The sequence below is a fragment of the Sceloporus occidentalis genome, unplaced genomic scaffold (assembly GCF_023333645.1).
Source record: "Sceloporus occidentalis isolate IW3139 unplaced genomic scaffold, rSceOcc1.0.p SCAF_7, whole genome shotgun sequence".
Classification (NCBI taxonomy): domain Eukaryota; kingdom Metazoa; phylum Chordata; class Lepidosauria; order Squamata; family Phrynosomatidae; genus Sceloporus; species Sceloporus occidentalis.
Window position 1 is genome coordinate 27188519 of NW_028316987.1, and position 26527 is coordinate 27215045.

At 42.1% G+C, this 26527-nt stretch overlaps 1 protein-coding gene across 2 annotated transcripts in view; it reads right to left on the reverse strand.

The window, feature by feature from the left end:
- COBL (cordon-bleu WH2 repeat protein) overlaps positions 1 to 26527 on the reverse strand; it is a 192699-nt gene that overhangs the window by 6693 nt on the left and 159479 nt on the right. For both annotated transcript variants that reach the window (XM_089532471.1, XM_089532470.1), the window contains exons 11-13: positions 12193 to 12299; positions 10132 to 10362; positions 7253 to 7372 (exon numbers count right to left, since the gene is read on the reverse strand). In XM_089532471.1, coding sequence (XP_089388597.1) covers positions 7311 to 7372; positions 10132 to 10362; positions 12193 to 12299 — 400 coding nt within the window. In that variant the 3' untranslated portion in view covers positions 7253 to 7310. The remainder of the gene's footprint in view (positions 1 to 7252; positions 7373 to 10131; positions 10363 to 12192; positions 12300 to 26527) is intronic.

A 26527-nucleotide genomic window follows, 5' to 3' on the forward strand; every position in this document is an offset into this window, starting at 1 on the left:
ATTTTAAGACTATTGGCAAAAACGTTTCTGCCAACGTATAACCCATCCATTGTCAGGAGTTTCCCCTCATGGAATTGCAGCCCATGATCTAAGAATCCAAATGATTCTTGGTGGTACCATTTTCAGAGCCAGTTGTTCGTATCAGCTATTTTCCTCTCCCTTCCAGGACCATTCCCTTCAAATGGAAGAAGAGATGAGACAACCTGTGCATCCAGCTCTTTCAGCTTTCTACGAAGAGCCTCATAATCCTTTATGATATTTTGAAGACTGTGCCTTTCAGGGTTTTTTTTCAAATATTTTCATTATATTCAACAAACAATGATCTATACAATTTCTCTATAACATTATTGTATCCATAGTTATATATTTAAATCAATCATATTGTCTTATTAATATATTAACCTTCCCCCTTCCAACATTAAGTGAATTTGTTTGGAATTTAACTGAGCCTATTTGTGTGTTTGTGTGTGTGTGTGTGTGTGTGTGTGTGTGTGTGTTTATTTATTTATTCTTTCTTAATTCTGTTTGTTATTATTCCATTTTCCTGCATTATTATAATATTGTATCTGTGCATATCATAAATATTTATACATCCTCATATATATCTGTGTTAGTGTGTTTAACCAACAATATATCCTCTGTGTGATTGTACTGTTTATCTTCATTTTCCAGTCTTATTTATATTACAATAGACAGAAATAAAGCAGATAAAAATATATTTATATCTTGTACTTAAATAGAGATATACTCATATCGATCCCCTTTATTAAATATTATTTAAGTAGTTCATTTTGCTTTACAATAGTTTGTTAGTAACTCCCAATCTTTATCCCATCCTGTTTTTAGGTTTCCATTTAATGATCTGGTCAGTTTATCAAACTCTGTCATTTCTAAGCATTTCCTTAGCCAGTCAGCTATTGATGGCATCACATCATTCTGGCAGCTGTTACTGAATATAAAATGAATTTTAAATGCTGTCTGTTTTCTTTCCCTTCTATCATATTTAATAAGAAACATTCTGGGGTCATTTTAATTGGTGTTTGGAGAATTACTTATAGTGTAGTGTGTATTTTTTTCCCAAAATTTTGCTGTCACTGGACAGTTTTATTGGTTCTTGCATGAAGCAAAAGGAAGGAATAACGGTCAGTAGGCTTGACAAGTCTTTTTTGCCTCACTGTCACATCACAAATTTTCACCCCAGGGAGACAGCACACCTCCCAAGACATCTTGTTAGTTCCAGCAAGGAGTCCCCCACCATCACCTCCAAGGATTAGCAGGGGCTATTCCCTGGCACTTCCAAGGAATAGCCCTTGCACATTCTCTGTGGACTGTCCCCGCTGCTCTTCCTGATCATCCTCAATAAAGGGAGAGAGCTTCAAATTAATTCTGTAGCTGCAATCCCTGATTTTCCCACTTCCGTGTGTGACATTCCTCCAACTGCCTACCTCCTGTGTATGTATGGACTCTGGAATGCCCTATCCAAGGAAATCAGAATGGCTCCTCCTTGATGGCCTTCTGTTGGCAGGATAAGACCTACCTGTTCACACAGGCTTTTAAGGAATTGATATAATTAAATAACTTACTTGCTAATTAGCTTACTTGCTGTTCACCGCTATGATCTTTGGAATAGCGGTATATAAATAAAACAAATTATAAAATTATAAGGAAAGGCTAGGATGTTGCACCATTTTAAAAAAAATGATACAGTGTATGTGTGTATATATATGTGTGTGTGTGTATGTATGTGTGTATGTATATATGTATACACACACACACACACACATCTTTTAAAAATGTGTTTTAGTTTTTTAAGTAACTATCTAACTATCTGTTTTAATATTGTAATAATTTAATTCCTTTTTAGTGTACTTTTTCTATGTTTTTAATTGTACTGATTTTTTAATGTTGTGAAGCTGCTTGAATCCCAGTTTTGGGGAAAGAGCAGGATACAAATAAATATAATAAATAAATATGTGAAGTGAACTCCTCCCCACAAACTTCCTTTGTGTTTTCCCCATCTAGGCTCATCTGTTCCTTTCTGTCCAGGAAAACCTCTTGTTCCCTAAATGTGCTGAAATATACCTACCTGGGTTTCCATCTGTGGGACCTTTTCTTCCAACATGGCTACCAACTTGTACTTGGTGTAGGTGAAGTTACCCACATCCATAGGCAAGAATACAAACATCCCACAACTGTTGCAGGTGACTGCAGCAGCTCCCTCACTGTCGAATGGTAGATGAGTCTGCCAATGCAGTGTGGGAGATTGTCATTGAGAGGGTGTGATATCATGAGTTACTGCCTGAGTGACACTAACTCTAGTGATGCCACTGGAATATTCTTCATCTGAAGTCTGGTTACATTTCTGACAGCTTTGTAACTAGCAGGTGACAAAAATTCTCTCAGATGTACTCCCATCTAGCTTGCTGAGTGGGGGAACAGTAGAACTAGAAATAAGGCAGGTCCCAGGTTTCAATGGTAGATGAGTGTGTCACTGCAGTTCAGATAGACTTTTCTGTCTCATCTCACCAAACTGATTGAACATAGGAGGCTACCTTATATTAGGACAGTACAAATCCTTTGTTATACGGCCAATATGTCCACCCTGTATATACTAGGATATATTTGCCCATCTCAGTATTGTCTACTGTGTCTAGCAGAGCTCTCTATGGTCTCAGAGAGCAATATTTCACAATGGCATCACTAGGGTTGGCATCACCCAGTGCAATAATGCATTGACTTTCTCCCATATCACACCATAGAAAATCCTTACTAGTTTTTTTTGTAGTAATGTTACTCATAAATCAAAATTCCTATATATCATTGATTGTAAAGGCAATATATGCGTTATAAACAAGTAGCAAAACTAAATTATACCTTTAAATTACAGTATCACATACAGAGCCTAAGTGTATTTAAATGTACATTATTTCATGTAGTTAAAGTGAAAATCTGGTAAGATGTGATGTTTTTAAAGAAAATTATACACACACACACACAAACACACACATTTCTTCTTCATGGTCTCTGTGAATCATACAAATGGGCTGTACTGTGCTGCTCAGAAACTTCTGGAATCACTGGACAAAGTTAACTTTGCAACTTTTTGGCGGTAGCCCCACCCATCCCTTATAAGTCCCCTGCCTTCTCACTCTTTCCCCAGTTCCTTTTTTCTGCCACATTAGCTGCTTTAGGAACTTCGCTGCTGAAATCCGCTTGTTTCGTTCTCAAAATCTACGACCTCGGCTTTCTTGACCATTCTCGATCTGACACCACCACCACCACCACCCCCCATGTGTTGTTGACCAATCCATACGTTCTTACGACTTCGATTTGGAAATTGATTTGGCTTACGATGTCTCTGGCTCCATTCAAGAAGTGTGACATCTGCGGTCGTAAGATCCCCAGACAAGATCCCCACTCTTCTTGCCTTCTCTGCCTCGGTGAGGCACACAACCCCAAGACTTGTGCCCTCTGCAAGTCTCTGACTCCCCAGGCAAGGAAACACTGCAACTCTTGCCTGAAGGCTGCCTTGTACCAACAGAAGCTCTCTTGCCTCCATCAGCCTCCTGCTCCATTTCTGCACCTGCTGCCTCGGAGTCGGTACCAACAGCTGCCGTTTCTGTGGCCCAGAGCTCCTCCACTGAGCCAAGTGCCACCACCATTTCTGAATCTGAAAGGGATGTTGGGTCCGAAGACACATGCCAGACAAAGTCCAAATCTATGTCCTCCAAAAAGGACAACACTAAGCATAAGGACTCGAGCTCCAAGAAGAATTCAGCCCATGATAAGGATATGAGCTCCCTTGCAGATTCAAGCTCAAAATCCTCCTCGAAAAAGAGGCAGAGGCCCTTGGATTCAGGAGAGGGTTCTTCTCATGGCCCATTGGAAAAAGAGGCCTTTCGATTCAGGAGAAGGTTCTCCTCACTGCTCTTCTGATTCCAAGAAAGCCCAAACCAAGACTCCTGATGGCGTTCGTTCACCTTCTAAAGACCATACCGCCTCTTCGGTACCCAGATGGGACTCATCAGTACCAGTTGAACCTGAGACCCATCAGACACCGGTTTCAGCTTCGGTTTCCTTGCGCCTGCTACATTGGCCTTCCATCAAGTCTCTGATAAAGAGGCCGACAATGCCATTCTGCTTGCCATGTCATCTCGTAGAGGCTCTTTCCAAGGTCAGCGGTTTCCCATACCGGTTCCTCAGGTTCAAGTCCATCAGGCAGAGATTCACCAGCCCCCGCGTTTCCTTCAGCAGGAGGTCTCTGATCTCTTCTATGACAGTGAGACAGATAGATACTTCGTTTCTGTCAATCACGATATCCTCCGTCGTTACTTGGGCCAAAAATCCACTGTCCCACCAATGTCAAGATCCACTTTACCACCAATGGCAAAATCCACTCTGCCACCAACGGTTTTGGTACCGTCTGCTACCTCGGTCTCACTCAACTGCAGCCATGGCTACCCAGACATCTTCTCGAGCGGTGATGACGGTTGATGCGTCGGATTCAGACCATGACGAATCCCAGCATGGAGACCCTTGTGCATCACATGTTGAATTGGGTTCCTTGGATGAGATCGCCCCCCATTCTCCTTAGGAGCTGTTCCAACCAGGTGTTTCATCTCCCATGGACGATGTCCATACCTTTTCAGAGCACATCATTAAGATGGGGAATGTGTTAGACCTTCAGATCACCTACACTGAAGATGACACCACCAACCCCATTGAGAAGCAGGTCCACAGCAAGGATCTGACACCAGCTTCCATCCCATTGTTGCCTTCCTTAGAGAGGATAGCCAAACGCTCCTGGGATGCACCGCTTTCTGTGGTTCCCACGACCAGAAAGATTGAGTCCTTTTATAGGATTTCTCCATCCCATCCTTCTTGGTGGTTTGTTCATCCCAAGCAAAACTCTGCCATCGTCAAAGAGTCTCAGAAGTCCTTCACACCAAAAATGCCCACATCACCCGCTGATCAGGAGGCTAAAAAAGTTGATGACCTGACGAAGAAAGCCTACACCTCTTCTGTTCTCAGACTCAAAGTTGCAAATCACAATGCCTGTATGGGAACATACATACAGTGCTTGATGGAAAGAATCTGTCCGATTATTCTAGACATCCCAGATGAATGTCAAGGCATCCTGACCAAGATCAGGGATGAGGCTCATTCTATTGGGAGCTGGCTGATAACCTCAGCCCGACACTCCACTGATTGTTCAGCCAAGTCTATGGCGGCTGCTATTGCCCTGAGGAGACACACTTGGCTCCGTTCTTCGGACTTGAACCCAAACGCGAAGGCCACCATTGAGGACATGCCATTCGATGATGCAGGCCTCTTCAAGCGTGAGACTGACGAGTGCCTCAATTTCAAGTACCATATGAAGGTGGCTGCCAAGAAGCACGTTATGTCTAACCCCTCTCGACCCTCCTTTTGGAAGCATTTTGGAGGTCAGCGACAATGGTATGGCCAGGGCCAGCAGCCCTTCCAACAAGACCGCTCATACCAACAACAGGAGCACCAGAGGCAGTGCTACCCGTCCCAGTCATCCTCTTCTTCTGGCCACCACCAGCCCCCTGCCCTGTACCACAAGGACTACCGCAAACAGGATACCGACCATGGCAAGGAGAGATCCTTAAGAGTTGCTGCATGCTCCGTCGTCTCCTCTAGCTCCTCCTTCCGTGACATATCAAGGCCCTTCTCTGACACCTGGGCCACTGTGACTTCTGACTCTTGGGTCCTTGACATCATCTGTAGGGTTTATGCCCTCGAGTTCAAAGAGCTCCCTCCAACTGGAGCTGTTGTTTCCACACACACCCCAACACCCTTCTCAACAAAGTACGCTCGTTTTTGGCAAAGGGCGCAATCTCGCCTGTTGATCCTTCACAAGCCCCTAGATGTTTCTTCTCCAGATATTTTACGGTCCCCAAGACTGATGGTGGCCTTAGACCAATCTTAGACTTCAAATATTTAAACAGGGCTATCATATCACCTCTTAATCTTCACATTGGATGTGAAGGATGTCACATTGAGGAGGGAGCAAGCTTGTTTTCTGCTGCTCCAGAGAACAGGACCCGGAACAATGGATGCAAGCTACAGGAAAAGAGATTCCACCTGAACATTAGGAAGAACTTCCTGACAGTAAGGGCTGTTCGACAGTGGATCAAACTCCCCCGGAGTGTAGTGGAGTCTCCTTCCTTGGAGGTCTTTAAGCAGAGGCTAGATGGCCATCTGTTGGGGATGCTTTGATTTGGATTTCCTGCATGGCAGGGGGTTGGACTGGATGGCCCTTGTGGTCTCTTCCAACTCTATGATTCTATGATTCTTTTCTCCAGGCTAAACATCCTCAGCTCCCTAAGTCGTTCCTCATAGGACATGGTTTCCAGACTTGGCATGGTTTACAAAGATTGACATGGTTTACATAGGTCTTCATGACCTAATATGTTGGAAAGTGTGCCTTATGACTTGAACATGTTTACTGAAGTACTAAATACTGCAAACACAGTTGTGATTCAAAGATCTTTATTGTGTGGTTAATACACACAGCTTTATTTGAACCGAACTTTGGTGTCCCTCCTTCACTGACCGAAGCTTGTCAGTCTAACCCATTTGTATGATCCGCAGAGACCACAAAGGAGGAGGACAAGCTGCTCACCTGTAACGGTATTTCTTCGAGTGGTCATCTGTAAATACATACAAATCCCACCCGTCCTACCCCTCAGTGTCCTGCTCTACATTGGCTCATTCTCATGTCACTTACGTGGCGTAAATTTCGGAACTGGGGAAAGAGCAGGAAGGCAGGGGACTTATAAGGGATAGGCGGGGCTACCTCCAAAAAGTTGCAAAGTTAATTTTGCCCAGTGATTCCAGAAGTTTCTGAGCAGCATTGCACAGGTGCAGTACAACCCATTTGTATGTATTCGCAGATGACCACTCGAAGAAATACCATTACAGGTGAGCAACCTGTCCATACACACACACACACATATATAGTGGGGCCTCTCCTTGCTTTTCCCATTGAGTCTTGCCCCACCCATCTCTTCAGGATTTTAAATGGATGCAGGTGAACGCCACAGCCCATTTCTGTCCAAAGGCAGATGTTTGGGAAGCTTAGGGTGTCACTTGGTACAGCCCAGGCAGCCCACACCCCAGCACCCCCTTGGAGATGCCCTTGGTCTTTCATAACCTCTTCCTCCTGAAAAACAAATTTTAGGTGGATGAAGGACCTATTGAAAGAATGCTGATGTCTTGACCTTACCTTTCTCAACCCTGAGCTTCCATTGTGACCTCTGATAGCTGCCAGAAGGGCAGAATGCTCATTCTCTGGTTCTGTGAATGATGGCTTCTTCTGAGTGCCACTTCCTATGCCATGTGAAATCTAACATGAGAAACACACACACAGACTTTTCTTTTAATTACATTGAGACATTTGGGAAATTTGAATATGTGGAAGATTACTGTTGCAAGTTGGCCTTTTTGATTTTGGCCTTTACCCAAGCTGAATACACTGAAAAGTAAATACAATTTGTATTTGTATAAAAGTTGAGTATGGTAAGTACCTATCACAATACTGATAAGAAAAAGAAAGAAATGAAATGAAATTAAACTGGTCAATAGTGTCAGTGAAAATATATCAGTATTATGTTTGGATTAGATTTTTTTCCATGGATTATGTGGTTATACTGTTGGCCCTTCTTAAACACTGATTTCTTATACATGGATTCAAGCATCCACGGTTTGAAAATGTTCAAAAAAAGTATAAATTTTAAATATCAAACCTTGATTTTCAATTTTTTATAAGGGACACCATTTTGCTATCTCATTATATTTAATGGGACTTGAGAATCCACGGATTTTGTTATCCATGGGGGATCATAGAACCAAACCCAGCATATAACAAGGGTCCACTGTGCATCATTATCTCCAAGGTGACACAATTATTATTATGTACCAATTACAAGCATTTGTTTCATTTGTTGGAAAAAAGTCCTGCACTTCTTTTGCTAGGTTAAGCAAGTTATGCTCTTATTATTCCTGCATAACAACATGCAGTGCATACAAAATGGGCAGTAGTTTGGTGTAATATCTTGTAATAAAATTTTAAAGTGGATGTGTACAATGGTTGACTGGAAACAACAAGCATTATAAAACAGGTGGATGTCTGCTAAGGTAAAAAGATAATAGTCCACCACTTAAGTAGTATAAAAGTTACTTCTGATATTACAGGAAGTTTTATGAATCCATTTAGGGGAAGTACTTATAATATCCAAAGTAGTTTTCAGCTAAGGGGCGAAACAGACTTCCCCTGACAAAGCCAGATTAGGAACACAGCAACTGCATGCAGAGGCCCCAATTCGCCTTTTTGCCAGCCGAGAAAAGAGCGGCAAATAGTCACTACTTTTTTCACTGGCAAAAAGCCAGCTTTTCTACCTCACCATTGAGGGCAGAAGGTGCTCTGGCAGCATGCAGTGCATAAACACTGCTCCACCGAAGCACCCAGAAGCCGACCAACAGCCAGGCAGTTGGGCAACTTCAAGCCAGCTTCCGGGTGTCTTGGGGGCATATGTCATCTGTATGCCATGCCCCCAAGATGCCCAGAAGCTGGCTTTTTATGCCGGTCTGTTTTGCACCAAAGTTATTTTACCTTTCGAAGCTTTTCTCTTCCTCCTGCAGTCTGAATGGCTTCCATTAAAGTATGATGCAGTGATGTATCTTTTGGAAGTGGCTTCTGAATGACGGGTTTAAACTTTTTCTTTGGCCCAAAAACATTGTACAGGTTGTCATCATTGATAGTAGACTCTGGTTCATTCTTTAAACATGCATCACCATGTTTCTCATCTTTTTTTGAAAACATATGATTAACTGTAAGTGTACTAAGTGATGCTGATGATCCACTGTTAAAAGGATGTTCCATAGTTGACTTTACAAAGGGGATGAATGTAATGGAAGATGAGGGAACTTCAGATGATCTAAGGAAAAAGGTAGAACTAGCTTGATCGATCTGTCCTTTCTTTTGATTCAATATAAGAGGGATTTCTCTAATAATTACATTTTGCACTGAACCAGGAATAGGTTCTTTTTCAGTGGTGCTACTATTTTTTGATAATATTGTAGTAACTGGTGCACTGTAACAATTAGAGGATTTGGTCTGATCCATTGATTTGCTATTGGTGGTGTTATTTCTTATCCTATAATGAACACCAAGTGGTACCATATTTGATATACTTTTTCTGCAATTGAAGATGCTTGAATAAGTTTCCTCTGTTTTTTCTGACTGTATTTCCACTGGGTAATATTTGGCCACAATGATACTTTTTGAGGAAACTTTTTCTGTTTCAGGTTTTATTCCCTTTTCAGGGTTAATATCTGATATTTTACTGAAAGGTTTAGAACAGGTGATGACTACTGGTTTAGTAGAATGGCCTACTGGGGACTCTTCCAGTTGCTTTTCCACAGAATTTGACTTCCAGTATGCTTTGGCTCTATCCTCTGTTTCACTTGAATTCTTATTTCCTGTGACCTTTCCAATACCACCAGAATTTGGAGTCACCAAGTTGCCTAACTCATCTATTTTAATGACACCAGTAAAAAGGGATGTATCTCTGTCAAAATATTTTACTTCAGGCTTGGGAGGAACAATTTTAAAAGTTGTCAGGCCATTTTTAGGGTCATAGTTTGTAACTCTATTGTGAACACGATGGCACTGGGGAACCTGCTGGTGAACTAGGGGTGGCAATGGAGAACCTTCTTTCTTGCTGAGGTTTTTTTCTGATCTGTGCCTAAATTCCAGTTCAGTTTTCAGTTTGCTTGGAAGTTCCTCCTTAGTCTCCTTTCTCAAGTGCTTTACTTCCTTCTTTAATCTTTGTTCATAAACTTTGTTCATAAACTCAAGGCTAGAAGCAAACACCTTAGCTTTCGATTCTTCAGAATGAATGTCATGGTATGCATCCTTCTTTTTCTTTTTACATGAGGATACATAGGTATCAGATTCATATGTCTGCTCTTCTTTAGATTGGTGTCTAACCTTTTCCTTAAGAAACTGTTGTGACAATAAATTCTCACATAAACAGGGAGATACATAATCTACATATCCCTCAGTGAAAGATCCACTGTTATTATTTTCATTGATCTGCTCACCAAGGCAAATAGGTTGAACTGGTATCTTTTCATTAATCCCTCGCTTGGAAAACAAACATTTTTCTTCCTCACTGCTACGCTGGATCTTTATATCAATGTCTGGAACATGATCTATGATTGTCACTGGCACAGGAAGTGAAACATCTAGAGTAGCCTCAGCCGTTTGTGGAAAAGGGGTGGGTGCACTAGACAAAGATCCATTTTCTGAATTTTCATTCATATCTTCCATTGCTGAAAAATATTTGTGTTTGTTTATTAACCAAATTTATAATACATATCAAAGACATCAAAGTGGTATATAATATATTAAAACAAAGACAAAAATTTACAGTGAAAGATACATTGTGGGTAGCAATCTGTTTTGTCTGAGAGGAAAGTGCTTCAGCAAAGACCCATACCAGAGACATGCAAGTACTTCAGGCTTGGGAGGAACAAGCCTTGACTGAAAGGACATTTCACATGATATGATCTGATATGGTAAAGGCCCATCTCAGGCTGTACTTTAAGTAGATCTCAAAGCCATATGGAACCACCAGAAATTAACCTTATCACATTAAAAACAAACTTTGCAGGCAAACAGAGAGAAGCACATTTATCTTTCTATCTCTACATGAGGTCAAAGTACATTCATTCTCTTCCAGTCACAAAAGTATTGTAAAAGTGTCCTATTTGCCAAGCTAGAAAAATATGTTTGGCAAAAGGGATGTTTTTGCCATGTTCTCCCACACTTTTATGACTGGAAGAGAATGAAAGTGCTTCAATGTCATGTGAAGACAGAAAGTTAAACACGCTTCTCTCCATTTGCCTACCAGGTTCATTTTTAATGTGATAAGGCTGCCAGCCTCCTCAAAAAACATTAAAGATCAGTCAGGTGACAGAGAACAAGACTTGCTGTCAGATATCCTGGTCTTAAGTGGCATAGGACTTTGTACATACATACATATATTTCTATTCAGTCAATGACTAGCAAAATTTAAAAAGTACAAAGCATAATACATAAGTGCAACAATAAGTTTCAAGTGACATACAATAAAATAGAATAAAGTAAAATAATATAAAAACACTCTCCTGTAATTTTGTAAATTTCATGATTATATGAAATTAAAATATGCTAACATCCTTTGTACAATTAGCAGTGAAGCAACGGCAGTATTTTAGGGATGCCAGTTTTACTATGTCCATTCTAAAGTGTCATCTCCACATCGCCGCATCCCTTGTACTTTGCAGCATGGTGTAAACAGACATATTTTGATGACCAGCAAAGTTTAAAAAGATTACCAGGTACAGTGCATAAGTACAGCAATGGGCTTCAAAGTGACACAGTGATTTTGTCAGTACCTGATTTGGTGCCCCATTTGGGGCGAAGCCAAAACAACAGAAATCTCACAACAGAATACTATAAAATAAAATAAATTAAAACGGAGTACAAAATTTGTATTTCCTCTGACAATTTTCCATTAAAACTTTCAAAATTAAAACGATTATAATAATAAATATAAATATATTAAGATAGGGAGATATTTTTTATCTGAATTTGTCTTATTTTCATTACAGCAACACAAAATTTAGCTACTCTACATGTAATATAAGGTTTTAAATCCTGAAGTAGATATTTCACATAGAAATTATTTGGATGCCCCGGCCATTTTTCTACTAAGGGTGCAATATAAATTGACCTGGTATCCTCATTTGTACAGAACATTACATTGTTCTGTACAAATAAAGATTATCCCCAGGGATTTGAGGGGCTTTTAATGTTTTCTCTAGAGAGCAAATGTTTAATAAAGAGCAAATATTTAATATCATAGAATCATAGAGTTGGAAGTATATTCTCTTCTAGAGCAAACTGCCCTATTTATTTGAAAGTTTTGTTACAAAAGCTGATTTCCATGCAAGCTGATGCTTATAGTATAATAACATTTGAGTTAGTCATATGATAGTTGAATATTTCCTTTAAACATCCAACTTCACCTGCTCTAACCCAAATAAATAATGGACTGCCCCCACTTATATCTTCCATATTTTCTATTTGAACCACATATGTACAGTATTGCAACTTACCTGCTAGGTCTTTATCCAAAGCAGCCAAGGTGTCTTGCAGCTGAGCAGCAATAAATATATCTGAATCCTCAATCTTCGCTTCCATTATTTTGGTGCTATCCCTGTTTCTAATGAAAAAAGGAGAAGGTTTTCCCTTTTTAAAAATTGGTACTGCCTAGCCAAAGTCATGTTTTACTGATTCCATCCTAGGTGAACAGAATTTACTCTGATATCAGACTGTGCATTAATAGAGACACATGCTGCTTTATACTTCCTTCTTGTTTTCAGGTAAGGGCCAATTCAGATGGTTCCCCGCACTGGGGGTGCATATTATTAATGCTTAGTTTTGCAGTTGTGCTCAGCATACTTACACTAACATTTGTACAAAGCATTTTCTTTATGTGAGTACTGTGAGCAATATTGCTGCAATTTCTGCCTTGCTGACAATTTCAAAAAGTGCTATAACCTTGCAGAAACTAGAGTGGCTGCTAGTTCTGTATCCATGAGGAAGAACCAATTCATGTAAATGGTGCATCCACACTCCTGAGATGATTGTGCAATTGTTTCCTTATATGAAAATTTGGGGAGAAATCTTTCCACACATAGAGACATACTGGCTATGTTTCCTTCTGAATCCAAATTTTAACCATTAAGCTATAAGAGCAGAAATGTAGTGCAGTCATGTAGAAATTAGGTTTGTACTTCTGTGGTACACAGAGGAGGTTACTCTGATCCCTCAACTTAAACTGCCTTAACAAAAAGGCTATTAGCACTCAAATAGGCTATCTGATAGTCTTGATGAGAAATCTGTACATAGGACAAGATGCTACTGCTAAAATATGGAGAAACAGAATGGTTCCGAAATGGCAAAGGGTTCAGGTAAGGCTGCATTCTGTCACCCTACTTGTTCAACTTGTATGCAGAAAATATTATATGTAGAGCAGGTCTAGACTCAGAAGAAAGAGGAGTGATTAGGAGGAAGGAACATCAACAATCTAAGATATGCAGATGACATCATGCTTCTGGCTGAACATAAAGAAAACAAACAAACAAACAAAAATGACCATGGAGGATTTACTGTAATTAATTTAACCTAGGCAATGAGGAAATAGAAAGAGTTAAGGAGTTCCTATATCTTGGAACAAACATTGTTCAGAACAGAGACCACAATCAACAAATAAGGAAAAGCACTTTTTAAAATTATATAAAGCAAATCCTACCTCTTGCTCAACATTAGAGCTTATGAGACTGAAAAAACAGTGTAAACAGCTGATTTGTGGGGGGGGGGGGGGGAGAGAGAGAGAATGCTACACAGGCATCCTAGGGATGCCTGATAGTTGCAGCCACTCCAAACAACCCTACTATTTCTTGCAAGGGGAAGAGCACCATCTTTCTCTCTCTCAAAAACAAATAAAAACCATTTACAGTCCCATGACCCAGATCCCAGCCAATATTTGGGTAGACTATTTTGCAGCCATGTATGCTCAAGCAGAATTCCTTGACAGAGTTGGAGCTGCATGTAACATCTCGCCCCCACTGGCCCCCACTGGTCTCTTATTCAGAAATTAGAAATATAATTAAACAGCTTAAATCAAGGAAAGGCCCTGGTGCATATTTTGTTACTTATGGGATAATTTTAAAAAAATGACTTATGGGCGAAAAAGTCAAAATAAGCAGGTTTCTGGCCAGCTTCGAGGCAGGGTATTTAGACAATGCATGCCTTGAAGCCATCCAGAAAGCATACCCAAGCTGTGCTATGGGGAGAAAGGAGCTGGATTTTTCCACTTCTCAGAAAATGCACACCTTTGCATGTACAGTGCACCCTTGCTTTATGCAGGGGATCCGTTCCAGACTCCCCTGTGTAAAGCAAATTCCGCGGATGCTCAAGCTCCATTTAAGTGAATGGGGCTTGTGCATGCAGTGGTGCGCTAGCGCGCATGTGCCACAGGCATACGCCCCGTTACCCTCAATGGGACGTGCCACCCCTTCATCCCTGTATAAATGCACAGATGCTGGGGCATCACTAAAAGGGCATTCTTTCCAAACCCTAACCCTAATTTTGCATGTAAAAACCCCATTGCAGGAGAGCATTTAAAAGGGACGGAGCTGCCATACCTAAATAGTGAGGGTGGCAATGCCCCAAAGAGAAACCATGACGCCTCTAATGGAGATGAGTACAACATACAGAAAACAGACAGCCAAAGAGGGAGCATGGGATGAAGGGGGGACTGAAATGGGGGCATGAATGAACATTGCTGGCATCTGCATGGGCACACCTCTGCACTGATGCCTATCCCAGTGAAGTGCTGCACATGTGAATGTGTGCAGGTTCACAGGGATAGTCGTCCAATAGGATGGCAGTCACTTGTGGTTCACTCCTGCAAAGGTATGCAGGTGGGGGGAACAGTAAAAAAAAAGTACCTAACAATGCAACTTGAAGCCACACTGTCTGATTATGACATGCACAGTCCAGCCATCTTGGGAGAAGGCGGTATGGTTGGTAGGGTTTCAATGCAGCTTTGGAAAAGGCAGCTTCACGCCGCTTTTTCCTGCCTGTCTGTTTCGCCCCTTAGATTAGTGGGTTCCAGTATTAACTTCATGTTTACAGCAATAGATTGCTCAGGTATGATACAAAAAGCCTGGGGTCTAGCTATTATAAGTCCAATTTACAAAAAGGTAAAAGATATCATCCAGCTAATTTTCATCCAATTAGTCTGCTGCTAAATCAGATCAGTAAAATGTATGCTAAACATCCACAGGACAAACTAATGGACTGACTGTAATCTGATATTATTCTGAGGGACAAACAGGCTGGATTTAGAGCAGGAAGGTCATGCAATGGTTTTGCAACATCTAGTAGAGAAGTATTCTCATCAAACTGGTCCATCTCTTTTTGCAGCATTTATTGACTTCAAGTCACCATTCGACATGGTATATAGATCTAAACTGTTGAACAAATTTAAAACATATCAATAGACAACCATTTACTTCTAAGGCTTATACATGAGAACACTACATTAAAGGCAAGGTGTAGTATTTGACGACATGTCACTAAGGAAACAAAAGTTAAGAAAGGAATTATGCTGAAGAAAAATTAATAGTAAATTATACCAAGACTAAGATCCTCACCTTTTCAAAATACCCGAAGCAGAGATGTTGGATTTTGGCTGGGCAGCCTATTGAGCAGTTTAAGATCTTTAAATAGTTGGAGATCATTTTCCAAGCTTCAGGAAGTAGAAATATTCATTCAGATTATGTCTCTTGGAATGCACAGAGACTGTTACAGCTATTCAAAACTTTTTTTTTTTTAACCAAAGGAGGACAGTTCATTCCTGCTGCTATTTATCATTTAGAGCAGTACTAGAAGGGAAAATATGGGGAAATTTCCTATGAATTCTGATTCTGTCCTTGTGATACTGGTGCTATAGAAACTACAGTTCATGTACTTTTGTACACTTGGCCTTCCTTATCCACAGATTTTTTTATCCATGGAGTCAAGCATCCAGAGCTTGAAAATATTTTAAAAAGTATAAATTCCAAATAGCACACCTTGATTTTGCCATTTTGATAAGGGACACCAATTTCCTCTGTCATTGTATTTAATGGGACATGAGCATTCAAGGATTTTGTTATCCATGGGGGGTCCTGGAGCCAAACCCCAGCAGATAATAAGGGCCCATTTTATTATTAATTTTATAAGGACATTCACCACCATCTGATTACCCCCCTTTTAACTAAATTTCCAGGATGTTCTGATTTTTTTCTAATTTATGCTATCTGTTGGACAGTGAGAACAAAATTTGCATACATAAAAGTAGCAAATTTTGTTACATTATGTGTAAGATACATCTTGAAATGGTTAAAAGACATTGACGTTACATGGCACAGGTTAACCTTGCTCCTTGTCTTACTTACTTACTTACTTACTTACTTATTTATTTATTTATTTATTTATTTATTTATTTATTTATTTATGTGCTGCCTTTCTCCCTCCCATAAGGAGCTCAAAGTCTCTCACAGGTTAAAAAATCATTACTGTAAAAATATAAAACATTTTAAATAATCTAAAAATTGTATAAAGTCACATTAAAAATATAAAAAGATTAAAAGACATAACCAACACCCCTGCCCCCCCCCGCAAAAGCCACCCTAGCATGATTATATATTAAAATGTTTGCTTAAATAAAATGTTTTAGCTTTTCAATGAAGGGCAAGCAGGGCAGGGGCAGGGCCGACTCTAGATATTTGGCCACCCCAAGCGAGAAATATTTTGGCGCCTCCCCCCCCCCCCCCGGTAGCGCCTCAAAATGTAGGGAATATGTAGGACATGATGTACGACAAAATGTAGGACAAATTATAGGACGTTCAAAAAATGGAGAACACAACCAACTAAAAGCCAAAAACATTAATAAAAAACAATATAAATTCATGTTTCTCAGTCATGCTCAAAATGGAGAACATTTTAACATTCTTCCTGGATAGGAGGTTGGGATATAGCTTTGTGTGTTTTGTGTGTTGGACAAGGAGGAACTTCCTGACAGTAAGGGCTGTTCGACAGTGGAACACACTCCCTTGGAGAGTCTCCTTTGGAGGTCTTTAAGCAAAGGCTGGATCGCCAGCTGTCAATAGGGATGTTTTGACTGAGAGTTCCTGCATGGCAGGGGGTTGGACTGGATGGCCCTTACGGTCTCTTTCAACTCTACGATTCTATGACTCTATGACTCTGGAGACCAGGATTCGATGAAAATCTGATTCTCTCCAACAGAGAAGGCTAAATATCTTACAACACTATCTGCATCACTTTAATTCAGGCTGCTATCACACTAGAGAATCAATGTTGTTTAACACCACTTTAACTCCTCAATGCTAAAATTATGGAATTTGTAGTTTGCAGTTGCACCAGAGCTCTCCAACAGAGAAGGCTAAATATCTCACAACAACATTATCTGCATTTAATTCAGGCTGCTATCACACTGGAGAATCAATGTTGTTTTACACCACTTTAACCCCTCAATGCTATAGAGTTATGGAACTTGTAGTTTGCAGTTGCACAAGTTTATTTACTTATTTATTTATTTAGTTGCACTAAATATCGCACCTTTTCTGCCTCTTCTTACCTGGGTGGAAAGCATGCCTCAGGGCACACAGATGCTGCTGTCACATCAGAGGAGTAGGAATAGAGAAGGGAGCTTTGCCTTTCCCCCCTTCACTTTCAAAGCAAGCGCCCCTTGCTCTCCCCTGGCCCTGGCTCCTTTTTGCTCCTTGCAAAGCCAAGAGGCGCACAAGTGGCTCCCTGGCCAGGCCCGTAGCAAGGCCTTTAGGGGCCTGGGGCAGAAAGTACATTTGGGGCCCCTATATTTTTTAATATCCCGAGTCCTACTGCAAACCACGGGTGCCACCTTGGCACACTGCCGTTTACATGATGCGTGTGTCGATGACGTGGCTCATGTGCCAAGCCCAAATGGTGCGGCGCACGAGGGATATCACAGCGCTTGTCACACTCTCTCAGCCTTAAGGGAAGGTGAAGGCAAATTCCCTCTGAACAAATCTTTCAAGAAAACCGTTGGGCAAGTCACTCTCTCTCAGCCTCAGAGGATGGCAAAGTCAAAACCTCTCTGAACAAACCTCCCAAGAAAACCTCTTGAAAGCACACACTCATACACTCACACACACCCAAGTCACCAAAGGCAAACTCTCTAAAAAACCAAGAAAACCCACTAGGCAAGTCACACACTCTAAGCCTCAAGGAAAGACTGGCAAAGGCAAATTCTCTGAACAAACCAAGAAGTTTTGAAATTCTTCCTGGGCAGAAATGTAGGGCGTGTCCTGGATAAAGGATGACGTCTGGTCACCCTGGTAAAATGGAGGACGTTTTGACATTGCTCCTGGGCAGGGCTGAAATGTGTGCTGTATCCTGGAGAAAGGAGGACGTGTGGTCATCCTACCAAAAATGGAAGACATTTTTACATTCATCCTGGCCAGAAGGTTGAAACATAGGACACGTCCTAGAAAAGGAGGACATCTGCTCATCTTACAAAAAATGGAGGACGTTTTGAAATTCCTGCTAGGTAGAAGTCTGAAATGTAGGATGTGTCCTATATAAGGAAGCCAGAAAAGAGTCAAGCCTTGATATCTGGGCCTCACAACATACTCCAACTCCCAAAATCCCATAGCTTTGAGCCAGAAAGAGTCAAAACTTGATATCTGGGCCCCACAACATACTCCTACTCCCAGAATCCCATAGCCTTGAGCCAGAAAAAGAGTCAAGCCTTGATATCTGGGCCCCACAACATACTCCAACTCCCAGAATCACATCACCTTGAGCCAAAAAAAAAGAGTCAAGCCTTGATATCTGGGCCCCACAACATACTCCAACTCCCAGAATCCCATAGCCTTGAGCCAGAAAAAGAGTCAAGCATTGATATCTGGGGCCCACTACATACTCCAACTCCAAGAATCCCATAGCCTTGAGCCATAAAAAGAGTCAAGCCTTGATATCAGGGCCACACAACATACTCCAACTCCCAGAATTCCATAGCCTTGAGCCAGAAAAGAGTTAAAGCACTGCCAAACTGGGCTATTTCTCCAGTGTGGATGCAGCCTAATGCAACCTCTCGTCCCTCTCTCCTTCTCCTCCAGGGCTCCCTTTTGCCAGCCTGGCACCTCCCCCTCAGGCCCCACAAAAAGTTTAGGGGTGGCACTTGCGCTCCTCCTGGCTTTGCAAAAAGGAGCCAGGGCCAGGAGGAGAAGAAAGGGCGCTTGCTGGAGCGCATGCATGCACAGCCCCAAACAAGCGCCAGGGCACCACTTGTGCTCCTCAAAGCCGGGAGGAACACAAGTGGTGCCCTGACACTTGTCTGGGGCTGTGCACACGCATTCCAGCAAGCGCCCTTTCCTCTCCTCCTGGCCCTGGCTCCTTTTTGCAAAGCCAGGAGGAGCACAAATGCCGCCCCTATACTTTTTGCGCCCAGTACCATGAGGGGCTAGCCTGAAGAAGAAGAGCCCTCCCTCCGGTCCACCTGCCTTGGTCCAGGCCTCAGAGGGAGAGAAGAATGCTGGACCTGATTCCCTCCCCCCTCACCATTCCCTTCTCCTTTTGTGTCGTGTCTTTTAGATTGTAAGCCTGTGGGCAGGGAACTGTCTGTTATCCCCTCTATTGTAAACCGCTCGGATTCCCAGTGATTGGGCGGTATATAAATAAAACCTATTATTATTATTATTATTATTATTATTATTATTATTATTATTAGGCAATGGCCTACTGTATGTGGCCTATATGGGAGAGCGGGGGGCCACCCTTGCCTCCCATGTGAGGGAGTTCCAGAGGGTCGGAGCAGCCACTGAGAAGGCTCTCTCTCATGTTCTCACCAAGCAAGCCTGCAGTGGTGGCAGGACCAAGGGAAAGCCTTCTCCTGAAGACCTTAGGGCTCTAGCAGGTTCATACAGGGACATTACTATTTATATACTGGTCATTGACTGAATTAAATTGTTGTTATTGTTGTAGCTATGAGACAACTAGAAAAGATTCCAAAATGTACAGACATAATATTTGTTAGTATATTGAAGGTAAAAATGTTCAGATGTGGCAATGGCTGCAGAAGCCTAAATTGGCTACAGCTGGAGTCCAGAGCAGCAGCTGGATGTTCAAGGTCAACTGAACAGGACTAAATGTAAATATGTTATGTCTTCAGTCTCAAGAGGGATTGGTGTCTGGGGTGCATAGCAACTTGTATATGAAGAGGCTGGACTTAGTGGTTGCCTCATGGTAATACTGTATATAAGGAAAACGCTGTTCTGGTGGATTGTGGGAGTTTGAAGATAGTGTGGTGTGTCGGTAAGAGTTTTTATATAGTAGTGACTAGCTCATGTTTATTTGAAACAAAGTAATAAAGCCCTCACTGCTGGAGAGTGATTCTTTGATTTAGCAGCTGTTTCTCCAGGCATTGTTCCAGCAAGCTGAAAGCTTGTATTTGGAGTTTCGCTCTGTTCCTGTGTTGGAGAGATAACCGGCATCTTCATCCAGTTGGCACCGGACTGGAATCACGGGCAAGGTTCATCACTCAAATATCAACACGTGGTAGCAGAGGATGGTTCACAAGCTGGTTGCCTGGATGGTTTCCAAGTTGGTTCCCTCGATGCTTGCCAAGTTGGTTGCTGTTGTTCCTGATCCAGAGAGCGTGAGCTGTGGAGTTTTCTTCCAGCTGTAAATCTGCTTTATTGTTGTTGTTCATCTGACCGGTGCCAGAAGGCGAAAGAGAAGATAACAATGGGAGTTGGAAATACTGCCGGGACTCTTTGCTGTTTTTACTTTGAGCCATGGAGGCAGCTAAATATTCCAAGTTATCCAACACCAATTACACTGCTTGGGCTTCGTACATGGAGGCACTGCTTGTACGTGAGGGTCTTTCGCATGTAGTGGATGATGGACTTACTGAAGGTACGATTGACCAGGATATGAGGGCACGAGCTACTATCTTATTGACTCTTGAGCCAAACCAGATAAACCATGTCTGAGAAAAGAGGACTGCAAAGGCTGTTTGGGATATTTTGAAGGGAGTGCATCAGAATAGCACAGCTTTGTCCTGAATGGTCTGGTGCAGGAGACTATATGCATGCAAAATGCAGGAGGGCCAGGAGCCTGAGAAGCATTTGGAAGAAATGCAGGACCTGTTTGCTCAAGTGCAGCTGAGAGGTGTCACCTTGCCAGAGGAGCAGAAGGCATACATCTTGCTTGGAAGTCTCACCAGAGATTATGAGCACATTCTGCATGGTTTTCAAGGAGTGAAAGAAAACCAAATGATGGCAGAGTTGGTGTCAGTGCGCGTCTCACAAGAGAGCCAGCGATGGAGATTCGAGGCAGGGCTCCAGAGACGGCAGCAGGAGATACCAAAGGCTATCAACCCACCGGAGGCTTTGAAGGAGAGCCAGCAGGAGAAAGCTGCAATGTCCAAGGAGAAGCACTGTTTCTATTGCAACAAGCCTGGGCACATGCAAAAAAACTGCTAGAAGTTTGTAGCAGCAAAGAAGAAGCAGCACAAAGATTCTGGCTTCAGGAGTGAAGCTGCAGTTGTGGCTGAGGGCAGAGACTGCAGAGCTCTTCAAGCAGCCACAGGAGACTCTTTCTGGATGCTGGACTTGGGGGCCACAAACCATATGTGTAACTCTAGCAAGCTCCTGAAAGCAAAGACTGCATCTAATGTTCAGTCAGTGGCTATGGCTGATGGTGTTCCTCGAGAGGTAAAAGACATGGGGACTGTACATATCCCAAGTTTGGGGAGAGATTTTGAAAATGTATTGTGTGTTCCCAGGTTGCAAAATTGTCTGGTTAGTGTGTCTACATTAACATCAGGCAGGTATGCTTTGAGTTTCAAAGGGGATGAATGTATAATCAGTAAAGGTAATCAGGTGTGTGCAAAAGCACAGAAGCACAAAATGTACTACATTGTGGATAGGGCTGAGTGTGCCAGTGTGAATAACGTGCCTTTACACGCAGATTGTGCACATTATTTTCACAGAGTGTTAGGCCATGTGAGTTTTACAAGTTTGGGAAACCTGGGGGAGGTTTGCCCAGAGCTTAAGATTAATCCTTGCCCAAACCATTTGGAATGCTCTGTGTGCAGCAAAATCAAGCTGAAAGCTTTTCCCATGGCCAAGCAAACAAAGTGTACCACCCAGAGGCATTTCAGGTGGTGCATGCTGATTTGGCTGGTCCTTTAGCAAAAACTGTTGGAGGTAATCAGTATTTTCTGGTAATTGTGGATAGGCACACAAGATTCTCCTACGTTGTAGTCTTGAAGGAGAAAAGCGCAATTGCTGAAGCCTTCAACGACTGGGTTAACCAAGTGGCGTGCCAGTTTGAGTACAAAGTGGGTTCTTTGGTCAGAGACAGGGGAGGAGAGTTTTTGTCTTATGAGCTCAAAAACTGGCTAAAGAGAAAGGGAATACACCACAACACCACTAACCCTGCAGTTCCGCAGGAAGATGGGTTGGCAGAGAGGCATATTGGTGTCTTAAAGCATGTTGTTGGATGCAAATGCTCCAGATAATCTTTGGGGGGAAGCAATTTTAGCGGCCAATCATGTAGCAAATAGGGTGTGGAATTCAGCAGTAAAGCAAACACCATACCAGATGTTGCATGGTAGATCTCTAAACTTGAAATACCTCAGGGTGTTTGGGTAGTTTGCGAATGTGTATGTGCCAGCGAGTTGCAGAAGAAAGAGTGAACACAAATGGAGAAGACTAATGTTTGTGGGTTATTCTGGCAACAGCTATAAATTTTACCTGGGTCAAGGGAGGATTTTGCTGTCCAGAAGTGCCAACTTTGAGAAGCATTCTGGCTGGGAAAGAGTGCATTCCAACCAGGAAGTGTTTCTGAGACTGGGGCAGAGTACTGGAAATGGAGGGATGAGAGGGCAAGAGTCTCCACCAGAAGAGAAACCCAGTACCTCACAACAACACACACAAACGCAGCCAACACTACATACACCCATCACAACAAGCAAATTTGAGGTTGTGTCAAAGAGGGACACAGAGGTACAAACTAGCTCAGAGAGTGAGGATGACAGAGGTAGAACAAGGGTAGTGATACCTAGAAGGACTCAGAGAGTGAGGAGACCTCCAGAGCGGTTTGTTGTTCAGAGTGTGAGTATTTGTAATGCTATGGCAGATGAGCCTGAAAGTTTTCAGGATTTGCAAAGTTTTCCTGAACAGGAGAAAAAGAAGTGGTTTTCTGCGATGGACCAAGATGGACCTTTTCTGCGATGGACCTTGTTTTTGGTTGAAAAGCAGGTGTTTGATGTGGTAGAAAGACCTAAAAACCACGAAGTTGTGGGTTGTAAGTGGGTCTACAAGAAAAAGGAAATGCCAGATAATGGCCAGAAATATAAGGCCAGGCTGGTGGCAAAAGGGTTTTCGCAGCAGAGATTTGAAAACTTCAACAAGACTTTTTCACCTACAGCTAAGTCAGAAAGCTTGAGACTGGTACTTGCTCTTGCTGTGAGGCAAAGAAAGGTTGTTAGGCATTTTGACCTTGAGACTGCCTACCTGAATGCTAAGCTTGAGGAGGAAGTTTACATGGAACAACCTCCAGGTTTTGGCTGTGATACTGAGAGGAGTGTGTGTAAACTGAACAAGGCACTATACGGCTTAAAGCAAAGTGCTCGTTGTTGGAATCAGTGCATTCACGAAGAGCTTGAGAAGCTTGGATACAGAAGGAGTATTGCTGATGCTTGTGTTTACACTAAAGGAGGGGTGATTCTGGTGATTTATGTTGATGGTCTCTGTGTAACAGCTAGTTCAGAGCATGAAGTGCAAGAAGTACAGAAGGAATTGTCTCAGAAGTTCTCATTGAGGGACTTGGGGAATCTGAAAGCTTACCTAGGGATAGAGGTAGAATGGACAGATGATGGCAGATGTCTGTTGAGTCAGAGGAAAAAGACTGAGAGGCTAATTGAGAAGTGTGGATTGCAGAATGCAAAGTCAGTAAAAAGCCCAATGACTCCTGGTTATGCCAGTGCAGAGTCTGATGAAGTGTTTGAAAATCCTGAACTGTACAGAAGTGTTGTGGGAAGTTTGTTGCTCATTGCAAACAATGCCCGACCAGGTATTTCTTTTGCAGTAGGTGTATTGAGTAGAAGGGTCAATAGTCCAAAGCTGGATGATTGGACAGCAGTGAAGCATGTTGTGAGATATTTGAAGGGTAGCAAGAACAAGAAGCTAGTGATTCAAGGAAGTGCATAGAACTTAGAGTGTTTTGCAGATAGTTCTTTTGCAAGGGAGCAGATGGAAAGGAAATCAGTGACAGTATTAGTGGTCAAGTATGCAGGTAGTCCAGTGGTCTGGAGAAGTAGGAAGAAAAATTGTGTGGCACTCAGTTCAACAGAGGCAGAATTTTCTGCGTTGTCTGAGTTGGCTGGAGAGGTGCAGTGGATCAGACAATTTTTGAGTGATCTAGGAGAGAAGTGCACTGAGCCTACTTTGGTGTTTGAAGATTTGCAGTCGTGCATTGCGATGGCGGAAGCCGAGAATCTGAAATGCAGAACGAAGTACATTGGAGTAAGGTACCAGAATGTTAGAGAGTTGGTTCAGAATGGTATCGTAAGGTTAGAATACATTGACACCAAGGATAACCTAGCAGCCATCTTACAAAGGCGCTTTCGGCGGAAAGACACGAACAACTTTCTTGCTCAATAGGTATGGTCCCTTAATTCTAAAAAATGCTCTCTAAGGAGTGAACTACTGGAGAGTGATTCTTTGATTTAGCAGCTGTTTCTCCAGGCATTGTTGCAGCAAGCTGAAAGCTTGTATTTGGAGTTTCACACTGTTCCTGTGTTGGAGAGATAACCGGCATCTTCATCCAGTTGGCACTGGACCGGAATCATGGGCAAGGTTCATCACTCAAATATCAACACAACTGAGCATTAAAGTCAGAATCATCCAGACCATTGTATTCTCCATCACCATGTACAGATGTGAAAAGTGGACAGTGAAGAAAGTGGATAAAAAGAAAATAAATTCATTTGAGATGTGGTGCTGGAGAAGAGTGCTGAGGATACTATGAACAGCCAAAAGACAAACAAATGAGTCCATGAACAGTTCAAGCCTGAAATCTGACTGGAAGACAAGTTGATAAAACTGAGGCTGCTGTATTTTGGCCACATCATGAGAAGGCATGACTCATTAGAAAAGACAATATTTTTTAGGAAAGGTGGAGGGCTGTAAAACGAGAGGTCGACCGCATGCAGGATGTATGAACTCAATTAAGGAGGTTATGGATATGAATTTACAGGATGTAAGCAGAGCAGTGGAGGACAGGGGATCTTTGATGTGTCTTATCCTCAAGGTCACCATGAGATGAGGTCAACCCAAGGGTAGTTAACAACAACAAAGGATATTAGCATTGCCAGCATTGCTACAAATAATTAAGTAACTAATCAAATAGTTTACAATACATCTTATACACAATTGAATGCATTCCAAAATGTTCTCCAATTTGTTCTCTAGCTTCTGCCATGCCTGTTTTTATCAATTTCAGTTTCTCATTAAATCAAAAGGTTAACCTGGCTTTACTAGTGGGGAGGGATCACATAGGAGCCTAGCTAAAGTAGCCACATAGGAACCTAGCCCAAGCTTCAACAGTATCTGCTCAACAAGTTAACCACCCTAGTCAAAGTTTCAGCAGTATTTCAACCAACAAAAGAACCAACAAAAGAAGATTTCCTGCATGGCAGGGGGTTGGACTGGATGGCCGTTGCGGTCTCTTCCAACTCTATGATTCTATTCTATGATTCTAAGTAAAAAGCCCTCCCAAGTGTATTCAAGAAACCATTCAGATCCAGCAGCTGCCTGTGACAGACCATCTTAACTGGGCTACCACCTCATTGGCCTCCACTCTAAAACTAACCAGATGGTGATTTGTCCATGGGAATAAATCACCTGACAATGAAGTCACAGCCCCTCCATTTTAAGAATACCAACCTCCGCAGAACAGAATACCAAAGTAAGAGTATGCATTCTATATGAACCAGCGATTGCACTATGACTTTGGAGACCAGGGTTTGATTTCCACTAAGCCATGAAACCTTGGTTAAGTCAGTCATGGTCACAGACCATATATATATGTGTGTGTGTGTGTGTTAGATATATATATATATGCATAAAATACATAAAACTACACACAAATACAGCTAAAATACATCTAAAATTCATAAAATGCTGAATACAAATGAGTAACGGTTTTTATCTAATAACCCAAAATTAAAAACTGAGCAATGTAAAATGTTAAAATTTCATACCTAAAACTAAGGTTTCTAAATTAAAATTTACCCCCTACAATTTGTCTGCAAGTAGTAATAGCACAGGCACAGAACCTAAAAACTTTCTCTGCAATTTTAGTGTCAGAGGGGCAAAAAAGACCGCCCCTTTGGAGTGCTCCCACTACCCCTTTCCTTGTTGGACCAGGGCTGTGGCAACCACACACTGCAACCCCAATCCAGCATTTTGACAGCACTAAAAATAATGGCAAAATGCGGCTCCTTTTAGCGCTGGCAGAAAGGCGCCCTTGCTGCTGTGGCAGAAGTTTTTCAGCACTCCTTTGGTGCAGCGTGTCTAAATGCTGCACCAACAGGGCGCCATAATGCCCCCTGCTCTGTGGTCAGGTGCGTGGCGTGATGCCGGTGTGGAGGTGGCATGGGGGCAGTCAGTGTGCATACGCCACACCGCTACACTGCCCCCACACTGGTGTATAATGCTGGTCTGTTTAGGCCCTGAGTCCCCAGAGAGAAACTCTTTCTGTTTGCCCTAATTGTTTTTGGTAAAATTGGAGTAATTAGTCTAAGACAAATTTATTGATAAAATA